The 10,913-nt window shown below is 58.4% G+C and overlaps 1 protein-coding gene across 2 annotated transcripts; it reads right to left on the bottom strand.

The window, feature by feature from the left end:
* Positions 1–405: 405 nt before the first annotated feature.
* Positions 406–3,997, bottom strand: NRGN (neurogranin). 2 transcript variants are annotated; one of them, XM_040534446.1, is made up of 3 exons: positions 3,757–3,997; positions 1,602–1,808; positions 406–546 (listed from the first exon to the last, which is right to left on the bottom strand). In XM_040534446.1, exons 1-2 carry the CDS (start codon positions 3,769–3,771, stop codon positions 1,602–1,604), a joined length of 222 nt encoding a protein of 73 aa, XP_040390380.1. In that variant the 5' UTR covers positions 3,772–3,997; the 3' UTR covers positions 406–546. The 2 variants fall into 2 exon arrangements, with proteins under 2 accessions (XP_040390380.1, XP_040390379.1); XM_040534445.1 differs by having other exon boundaries at positions 1,602–1,811; positions 3,757–3,985.
* Between the last annotated feature and the right edge of the window lie 6,916 nt (positions 3,998–10,913).

Genomic DNA, 10,913 nt, shown 5'->3' on the forward strand with positions numbered 1-10,913 from the left:
CCCGTCATCGTACATCCAGTCGTGACGTCAGACACACCTGTATGATGTCACTCCAGCCACCACGTGTCCCGTGGTGATGTCACACCGCCCACCGAGGGCTGCAGAGGATCACCAGAGCTAGCTCTCGTCCCCCAGGGGTGCCACGCACGCTTGTGTGACATCATGCCAGCCATCACATGTCCACCAGTGATGTCACACGTGCCTGCATGACGTCACACATTGCGTGCTTGCCAGTGACGTCACACGTGCAGGTGTGACCTCACACCAGACATCGCGGTTCTACCGGTTACCCCACCCCACCCACCCGCGGCTGTCACAGCTCCACCAGCGTGACCTCACTCCCCCCGTCGGGTGACGTCTCTCCCGGCGCCGTGATGTCCCCATGGTGGCAAGGACAGCCCGGCCTCCGGCAGGGACCTTTATTGGGGCGGGGGCGAGGGGGGGCCCGGCTGCGGGGGCCCAGGGTATGCATGCGGGGTCAGGGCAAAGCGGGGGCTCCTGCGCCTTGGCGACTGAGGGGGCTCGGCAGGGTGGCTCCGGTGGGCCCTGCAAGCAAGAAGAGAGCAGAGCAGTCAGACTGCATGCATGGCCCTGCCTGCACCTGCACCCTGCACCTGCACCCTGCTCAAGCCCTGCTCCTGCACCCAGCTGCTGCATCCTGCGCCTCCTCCATGCCCTGCCTGCACCCTGTCCTTGCAACGTCTCCCTGTCCTCCACTGCCCCTGCTCCTGCCTGTCCCCTGCCCGTCCCCTGCCCTGTCCAGGCAGCTGGGGCACTGGGGTGACCTTTGGGTCTGGGGGGCAGAGACACCCAGCCTGGGCACCTCTTTTCCGAGGACCTCAGTGGGGAGTGGGAGCTGAACCCTGCTCACTGTGGGCTGGAGCCGACACAGGAAGAGACCCTGCTCAGGCGACCCAGAGAGGCAGCCCTAATGAGCCTTGTGGCCTTAACGAGCTTTGCAGCACCGGCAATTGGCAGCTGCATCCCTGCTGCATCCTCACTGAATTTTCACTGCAGTTCCATTGCATCCCCACCACATGCCCATCGCATCCCAAGTCCATGCCCTACTGCACTGTCATTGAATTCCAATTGCATCCCTGCTACAGCCCCACTGCATCCCAGCTGCATCTGCACTCCAGTGCCCTGCACGGAGCTGGGGCAGCAGTAGGATGGCACAGCTGCCAACCCCAAAGCAGTGTCTGGGGGTTGGGACTGTTCCCTGCACCCCCGGCGCCCCCAGCACCCCCAGCCCCACAGCCCCGGTGCCGTGGGCGCTTTTAAATTTCCCTTTTCCTGCCAGGAGACTGTGACACAGGCTTTTAAAAATAGCATGTGCTGAGGCGAGGCGTTTGGGGTGGTGTTGCTAAGGGAAAAATTCAATTCAAATCTAGGGCTTTGCCTTCCCCGCCGTTCCTATGCTAACTACTACGGCGCGCCCGCAAAATTAGGGCAAGGCAGGGCTGCCTGAACGCCTCCTGCTTGCTTTTTGACTCCTGGAATAAGAAAAACCCTGCTCCAGCCCAAGTGGTCCAGCAGGAGCTGGGATGGGGAAGGCTACTCGAAGAATCCCTGCTTTAAGAGAAAGGGACATTAGGGGGTACCTAGTCACCATTGCGGAGGTCTCCACCGCGGGTGCTGTTGGCGCACTCAGCATCCTTGGTTTTCCGGTCCATCTCCCCCCCCTTGATCTTCTTGCGGGTCATGTGGCCACGAAAGCTGGCCTGGATCTTGGCCGCCGCCGCGTTGGCGTCGGGGTCGTCCAGGGGGATGTCCAGGATGTCCTCGTCCAGCTTCGTGCAGGCTCCCTCCTGCTGGCAGTGAGGGGGCAGTTACGGGGTGGGGGACCCTGCTTTGCCCCATGCCAGGAGCTCCTAAACCTGGTCTTTTGCTAAAAAAAAATCAAGGTCCTCAGGGGATTCATGGTGCATGCAAGCAACGGAGCATGGCTACAGTGTCAGAAAGATGCTTTAACCCTGCTCTTTCCCATAGCCACCCTCCAATACCACCCTGCTGCAAACACCATCCAGACCCACTGCACTGCCAGGGCCAGATCCTGGTCCCCTGAGTGCTTGGATACCAGGAGGGGCCATCCAGGGGAACAGAGGGCGGTTTTGGGGGGTCATCACTTTCACCCTGCTTTGCTCCCGCTGGCTGCCCAAGTCTTTTTAACCGAAAGTGCTGCAAAATGCAGAAAATCAATGGGAAAATTGGGAAGGAGTGTGTGTGTGTGTGGGGAAATAATTACATTTACACTCTGTTGAAAATGCACAACCTGTGCGTTGCATCCTGACCCCAAAGCATGCCTCCTTGTGCAATGGCCCCCATATAACGCCCTGCAGCCCAGTCCCCTCCTGCCACTGCAGTTGGAGTGCTCAAACCCCATTAAAGTTATCACTGCTGAGCAGTGGAAACAGGTGAAAAACTGGGGGGGGGGGAGCACACAGATGGGACCAGAGGGAGCTGGCATTGGGCACCCCACTGCCTCCTTCACATCACCACCCCTCTTTGCTTTAAAGGACTTTTTGAAGAGTTTTTTTTTTTTCAGGTTCTTTGCAAGCTGCATGTTTGGGCTGGGGGGGGATGGCAGCCGTGGCTCATCCCGCCCACAAGAGAAAGCGCCCAGGACTGATTCATGCAAAAGCGTGTGCCCTGGCTGTGTGTGTGGCTGTTCCTTTTCTTACAAGGGCTCTGTGGGAGCACTGGGGATGCATGGGACACTAAAGCCCTGCGCTGCCTTAGAGGCGACACGATGTCACTGCAAAGTGGCACGGGAGGTGCTGAGGTTTGTTGAACTGATGGAAAGGGGGACAGGAGCTTAAGTGGCAGGTCCAGGGTGGAAATGTGATAGTCAGGGTGGAAACGTTATAGGCAGGGGGGAAATCCTATACCCACAGGGGAAATCCTATATCCAGGGTGTGAGGGGGGTGGTGGTGGTGGGGGATTTGTATATCCACAGGGATATCCTATATCCAGGGTGGGCTTTGTCGGGGGAAATCCCATATCCAGGGTGGGCTTTGCCACCCCAGATGCAGCCAGAAGCGCTGTAATGCCAGCTGGGGCAAGAGGGTTTAAAAAAAAAAAAAAAGAAAAGAAAAAAGAAAAAGGAGAGAAAAGGGGGGAAAGGCAGGAAAATAAAAAAAAAAAAAAAAAAGAGGGGGATGAAAAGGGGAAAAACCATATGTTCATTCTGCTAGATCCACGCTCTGAGCTGTCTGGTGGCTGGGTGGCAGTGGGGGCTCACCCCGGGGTGAGGCTGGAGGGTGCAGCGCTGCGATCCCCTCTGTGAGCGGGGGGAAGCACCAGCTTCTCCCTTGACTGTAAGAAACCTTCACTGCCTCCTGGGGAGGCTTTTGGGGGGAAGTAACACTGGAGAAGAGCAGAAAGAGGCATCTGCCCGCTGGGTCTGGGGAAAGGGGGGGGGTCTCCTGCCCTGCCCCATTGGGATGCCGTGCAAAACTGGCTGGAAAAGGGATATTTGGGGTGCTTTCCTCCAAGCCCCAGCAGCACCCATGGGAGCAGCAGGGATCTTGGGGTGCAAGGCTTTGCAGCAGATCTTGGGGAGGGAATGGAGTTGGTTTGGCTCCTGGGTGCTGCACCCACACTCCTGCAGCATCGCCCCCCCCCACAACAGCATAACCCCCCCTCCCCAACCCCACATCCCTGCCACCGTGCCCTGCACGAAAACAGGAGTGGGGGAAAAAAAAAAAAAAAAAAAAGTAATTAAACCCAGAAAGCCGGAGGGCGCGAGGTACATACGTTGCAGCAGTCCATGGTGGTGAGGGGCTCACGCAGGGGCTCGCTCTCCCGGCGCAGGTGGCAAGTTGAGCAGAGCTGCTTGCCTACGTAATGCGCTTCCTCGGGGCGAGCCTATCAGCCCACCTCCCCGCCAGCACTGCTGCTCCTGCCAGGCTTGGGCTTTAGTTTTTTAATTTTTTTTTTCCCCCCTTCTCTCTCTCTCTCTCTCTCTCTCTCTGCCTCCTCCAATTTCTCTTGCAGCAACTCCCCTCGCCTCCAACTCCCTCCTAATGCTTAAAGGAGCCGTCAGCCTGCGTGGGGGCTTCATGCAATATAAATCCAGCAGCACAGAGGATGCTATCAAATGTTTAATGGGACAGGCTCTGTGCTTATGGCACGGGGCTTTGGGGCTCGTAATAGGGCAGGGGGCTGTGCTTTGTGCTCAGCGGGGCTGATTTATTAAGGTTGTGCCTGAATTTGTGCTGATTTGGGGAAGGGGTTGCACCGGGGTCATGCACACATGGATGAACTTGCAGCAAGTAGGGGTGATGCGACTGTTTGGGGGTGATACTTAGCTCCCACACTGGGGGCTTTGCCCCCAGGTTTGCTTTTGTGGGAGCAGAGGGAAACCTTCCCGCACCAGCTCTGACCTACTTAGAGCTCAAACCCGAAGGAGGGCCAAGGATGAAGATGGTGAGGCCGGGTAGGCACGCGGGGCATGCCTGCAGCAGCATCTGCTCCCCAAGTTTGGGATGTTTTCCATCAAAACGTCTGAGCCCAGCCATTTTCCCAGCCCTTGGGGGCAGTGTGCAGACCCCTCAGATGACACCGAGATGGGGGACCCACAGGGCACCTCAGGGGGTGCAGCCCCGCAGCCCCCTGCATCACCCACCTCACATGCCTCGAATCCATTTTGGGGTTGCTAAGCAACCACACGACTCGCCTGTGGGCTCCGTGCACTGGTGCTCGCTCCAACCAGCCCCCAAAACACGCTGAGCCCCCCCCCCCCCCCCGCACCCCCCAGCATGGACAGGGACCCCCGGGCAGGCTGGCTTGTGGGGCTGCACCAGCTTGGGGGGCTGGTGGCACCGACCTGCCTCTTTGATGGCATCACCAGTACCCTTGTTCACCATCAAGGTGGTCATCATCCCTGACCCGTTGTCATCACCGTCCCCATTCCTGTCACTGTCACAGTCCCCACTGCTGCTACTGCCACCATCCCCATCTCCATTGCTGTCCCCATCCCCCCCCGTATCCATGTCCCCATTCCCACCCCCGTCCCCATTCCCAATCCCTGCCATCATTCCCCTCATCATCCCCACCTATGTCCCCATCCCCAGCCTTAACACCATCATTATCCCTGTCCCCATCAGCTTGATCCCTGTCCCCATCCCCATCCCTGTCCCTATCACCATCCCTGTTCCTGTCCCCCTCCCCATCCCCATCCTCATTTCCCTCATTGTCTTTGTCCCTGTCCCCCTCCCCGTCCCTCATCCCATCCCCATCCCAACATCCCCATCCCACTCCAGGGCCCAAGAGAGGGTGGGAGGGGTCCACAGCTACCGCCCCCCCAGGGCGCATCAGCCAAGGCAGCACACAGGGGAGCAGGGTGCTGGTCGAGCATCCCTTGAATCCCTGCGAGCCGCTCGCACCCGCTCTCCCTGAGCCAGTTTCGAGTTGCTGCAAATGCCACCTCTTCCCACCAGCGAGGGGAAAAAATAGCTGCGCTCCCAGCACCGATCTGCTCCCAAAAGCCTGCTCCAGCTTCAAGACAAAGGCTGCACTGCTCAGACGGCGCTTTTAGATGGGAAACCAATCCCCCTTCCCTTTTTAGAGCCTCCAGATTGATCGCTGGCTCACGGCTGCCTGCTCCAGCAAAGCAAGACGAGGCATTTCTTGGGGAGCTGAGCGAAGCCGGGGTGATCTATGCATCACGGGGATGGCTCCAGGAAAATCTGTGCTAGTGGGAAGGCCCCCCCAAAATCACTGTGCAAAACGTTGGGAGCATCATCCAGTTACATGCAAAACCTGAAAAATTCCACAGTTTGGGGGGAGCTTTGCCCCAGGTCCCCCCCGAAACCCGCTCCATCCGCAGCCCCCCAGTCCTGGCAGAGCCTCTTAGTGCCGCAAATCCCGCAGGCTGCGGAGGAGGGACGCAAAATGCCAGAACATTTCTAATCATTAGCAGTGTTTTGAGCCTGAGCCAGCCTGTGCATTTTCCTACCAGGGCCGTTGCTCATGGTGGGGGCCCCCTGAAAACCACCCGCCCTGGGTGATGCTTTCCAGGCGCTCAGCATCTCCTAGACATGACCTTGGGATGCAGAGGTAAAAACTCATGTCCACGCAGCGCGGGGATGGAGATGGGTGACCATGCCGCAGTTGCAGGGGACGGCACATTGGAACTTGGGGACACTCTGGCACCGGCACCGAGCACTTTGGGGAGCGGCAAGGGGAGCTGCCAGGGCTCTGCCAGGGCTGGCAGTCGGTGGGGCGTTGCGGGGTCACCGTGCAGCAGCTGGCACCGGCCCCGCACAGGGTCCCCGCCAGCTGTCCCCGTCCCTCCTTCCTGTTTTTCTCAGGCTGCACATGGCAGCTCCCGCCGCCAGCTCTGTGGGGTGGCACGGCTTCCCCCCGAGGTGAGCGGAGGGGGGCGGGGAAGAGGCTGCAGACCCTCCAGAAACGAGCAGCCCCCCATCACCCCTTTTCCAGGGATTTTGATTTTTGCTGGGTTTCACTGGTGCTTCCCAAACGTGTCCAGGAGGAATCGTGCCGGCCCCCCCCCCCCCAAATCGCGGCAGAGCTGGGAAGGCGTCTCAGCACCTCGTCCCCACTCGTGGTGGGGGGGTGGTGGAAGAGGAGCAATGTCACATCCCTCCTTCTCACAGGGACGGTATTAAATTTTGACAGCCTCCAGGGATGCAGGGGCCTAAATATAGAGCATTAAATATCATCTCAAGGCGCGCATCTTTACAGAGATTTTCTCCCTCCTTCGGTCATGCTGGAAGGGCAGGGTGCACTCAAACAAGCTCCTAAATTTGAGCTTTATGTGGAGAGACCTCAGGTGAGAGCTGCTAATAACTGCGGGGACCTTGGGAGAGAATTATTTGCGGCATTTTATTAAGTTCTTATTATGGAAGTGCCTCGGTGGCAGCGTGGGAGATTATTTTCTGCCCTGTGAGACCACCTGGTAGGGAAATTCAGGTTTTCCAATCGTGGCTCCTCGTTTTGGGTTAGGACGTTTCCCAACGGGGGCTGAGGCGATCGCTCGGGCTGGGTCCCGAGGGAGGCGTCCCCGTTCCGGGGGGCACTCGGAGCCCGCTCCCGGGCGGGCGATGGGGTGCTCCGAGGGGGCTCCTCGCCTCCTCGCCCGCTCCCCGCCTCGGCGCCCTCGTCCTCCTCGGCCCCCCCGGCGGCGGAGCTCTCCGGGGGAGAGGCGAGGCCGGAGGCCGGGCTCCCCTCGAAGCCGCTCGGCGGCCGCGGGCCGGGGCCGGAGCCGGGGGCCGCTGGCCCGGCCCTCCCGGAACGGCCCCGAGCGGGCGGCCCCGGGGCTCGAACCGGCGGCGTCCCCGCCGGGAGGGGCGGAAGGGGCGGGAGGAGGCCCCGCCCCGCGCCGCCGCCAGGGGGCGCTGCCCGGCGCCGCCCCTCCCCTCCTCCCGCCGCGCCCGCGCAGAAGCCGCCCGGGGCCCGACGTGCGCGGCGGCGGCGTGGGCGGGGCGAGCGGGAGGGCCCGGCCCTCAGGCCCCGCCCCCCGGGCTTCGGTCTCAGCCCCCCCGCCTCCCGCTCCCCCCTCCCCGCTCCCCCCGGGCCCGACCAGGCCCCGTCGGTGCCGCCCGGCGCGGGGAGGCGGCCGCCGAACCACGGCCGCGGGGCACCGGGCAGCGGAGGGGCGGAGCGACGCCTGCCCGGCCACGTCCCCGCTGACCCCGCCCCCGAGCGCGGAACCCACCACCCCCGGCCGGGACGCGGCCGTCCCCGTCACAGAGCCACGGGGCGAGAAAAGAGGCGGGCTCCGTCCTCCGGCCCCCCTCCCCTCAGCCGTTTGTACGTACGGTAACGAGGTCTCACCTCAGTCTTCTCCTTTCCAGGCTAACCTGGCCCAGTTCTCTCAGCCCGTCCTCATACTGGTGCTCCAGTCCTCTGATCATCTTCATAGCCCTCCTCTGCTCTCACTCGCCCGGTAGCTCCGTGTCCCTCTGGTACTGGGGAGCCCAGAACTGGACACAACACTCCAGGTGTGGCCTCACCAGGGCTGAGCAGAGGGGGAGGATCACCTCGCTTGACTTGCTGGCAACACTCTTCCAAATGCAGCCCAGCATCCCGTTGGCCTTCTTGGCCACAAGGGCACATTGCTGACTCACGGTCAGCCTGCTGTCCACCAGGACTCGCAGGTCCCTCTCTGCAGAGCTGCTCTCCAGCAAGTCAGCCCCAGCCTGTACTGGTGCTTGGCATTATTCCTCCCTAGGTGCAGGACCCTGCACTTGCCCTTGTTGAACTTCATGAGGTTCCTCCCAGCCCATCTCTACAGCCTGTCCAGGTCCCTCTGAATGGCAGCACAGCCTCTGGGGTATCAGCCACTCCTCCCAGCTTAGTGTCATCAGCAAACTTGCTGAGGGCGCACTCCGTTCCCTCATCCAGGTCGTTCATGAATAAGTTGGACAACACTGGACCCATTACTGACCCCTGGGTGACACTGGTAGCTACAGGCCTCCAACTAGACTCCGCACCACTGAGCACAACCCTCTGAGCTCTGCCATCCAGCCAATTATCAATCCACCTCACTGTTCATCTAGGCTGCACTTCCTGAGCTTATCTATGAGGATGTTATGGGAAACAGTGTCAAAAGCCTTGCTGAAGTCAGGGTAGACCACATCCACCACTCTCCCCTCATCTACCCAGCTAGTCATCTCATCATAGAAGGCTATCAGATTGGTTATGCATGATTTCTCCTTGGTGAATCCATGGTGACTACTCCTGATCACCTCTTATCCTCCACATGGTTGGAGATGACCTCCAGGACGAGATTCTCCATCAGCTTTCCAGGGATGAAGGTGAGGCTGACTGGCCTGTAGTTGCCTGGGTCCTCTTTCTTGCCCTTTTTGAAGACTGGGATAACACGGGCTTTCTTCCAGTCCTCAGGCACCTCTCCTGTTCTTCACGACCTTTCAAAGGTTATGGAGAGTAGCGTAACAGTAACATCAGCCAGCTCCTTCAGCACCTGTGGGTGCATTCCGTCCGGGCTCGTGGCTTTGTAGATGTCGAGTTTGCTTAGATGATCTCTGACCCGACCCCCTTAGACCAAGGGAAAGTCCTCCTTTCTCCGGATTTCCTCTCTCGTCTCCAGGGTCTGAGATTCCTGAGGGCTGATCTAAGCAGTAAATACTGAAGCAAAAAAGGCATTCAGCAACTCTGCCTTCTCCGTATCCTTTGTCACCAGGGCACTCGCCCCATTCAGCAGCAGGCTGACATTTTCCCCAGTCTTCCATTCTCTACTGATGTATTTGAAAAAGCCCTTCTTATCGTCCTTGATATTCCTTGCCAGATCTAATTCCAAATGGGCGTTGGCCTTCCTTCTCACATCCCTGCATACTCTGACAGGGCCCCCATATTCCTCCCAAGTAGTCTGTCCCTTTTTCCACATGCTGTAGAATTCTTTCTTCTGTCTGAGCTTTGCCAGGAGCTCCCTGCTCATCCATGCAGGTCTCCTGCCCCCTTTGCTTGCCTTCTTCCTCATAGGGATGCACCGATCTTGAGCTTGGAGGAAGTGATGCTTGAATATTGACCAGCTGTCTTGGACCCCCCTTTCCTTCTAGGGTCCTTACCCATGGGATTCTTCCAAGTAGATCCCTGAAGAGGCCAAAGTTTGCTCTGCTGAAGTCCAGGGTCACAATCCTACTTTTTGCCCTGCTTCCTCCTCGCAAGATCCTGAACTCCACCATATCATGGTCACTGCAGCCAAGGCTGCCCCTGACCCTCACAGCTCCAACTAGTCCTTCCTCATTTCATTAATACAAGGTCCAGCAGCACAACTCTCCTTGTTGGCTTAGGTCATTAAGGTTGTCATTGAGGTCATTAACGAAGACGTTAAATACTCTTGGACCCAGTGCCTATGCAGGCGGCACTGTCCTCATGACTGGCCTCTATCTGGACTTTTTCCACACTGATCACCATACTCCAGGACCAGTCACTCAGCCAGTTTTCAGTCCACCTTACTGTCCACTCATCTAACCCATACTTCATCAGTTTGTCTATGAGGAGACAGTGTTACAGGAGACAGTGTCAAGCCCTAGTAAAGCCAAGGTAAACAGCCTCCACTGTTCTCCTCTCATCCACCAAGTTCATTGTAAAAAAGCTATCAGGCTGCTTAGGCACAATTTTCCCATTTGTAAATTCCCTGCTGATTAGCGATGATCACCTTCCTGTCCTCCATGCATCTGAGAATAGTTTTCAGCATTAGTTGGCTCCATGAGCTTCCCAGGGACTGAGAAGAGTGACTGGCCTGTAGTTCCGCCCATAGTGACCCCGACCCTCACATCTCCAACTAATCCTTCCTCATTTGTTAATACCAGGTCCAGCAGCACAACTCTCCTTGTTGGCTTCTCCACCACCTGTGTCAAAAAGTTGTCATCAGTGCACTGCTGGAACCTCCTGAACTCCGTACCTAGCTATGTGGTCTTCCCAGCAGATTTCAGGGTGGTTGAAGTGCCCCAGGAGAACCAGGGTTTGTGACTGAGAGGTTACTTCCAGCTGTCTTAAGGCTTCATTTACCTCCTCTTCCTGATCAGGTGGCCCGTAGCAAACACCCACAACTGTATAAGGCATGGTAGCCTGCCCTTTAATCCTTACCCATAAGCTTGCAACTCGCTCTTCTTCCACCCCTAGGCAGAGCTCCAAGTGAGAGCTGCAGCTCCTGCCCCAGAGCATCCTGGCCACGCACGCCCAGTGCGGCTTCATGCCTCCACCCTACACCTCTAAATTTAGCTGGAGGCATTGCAGTGTCACAAGCACCAAGCTGCTCCTGCAAGCCTGTTCCTCCTGGCATCATCTGCTCTGACACACTTGTCTTTAAGCGGTTTTTGTTTCTTTCTCTTTTCCCTCCCCCTTTTTCTTTGGCTTTTGGAGACCTGGAGGAAACCTGGGTCACAGGGATGGCACTTCTCCATTGCTGCAGTCCCCACCGA

Source organism: Cygnus olor, chromosome 22 (assembly GCF_009769625.2).
Source record: "Cygnus olor isolate bCygOlo1 chromosome 22, bCygOlo1.pri.v2, whole genome shotgun sequence".
NCBI lineage: Eukaryota > Metazoa > Chordata > Aves > Anseriformes > Anatidae > Cygnus > Cygnus olor.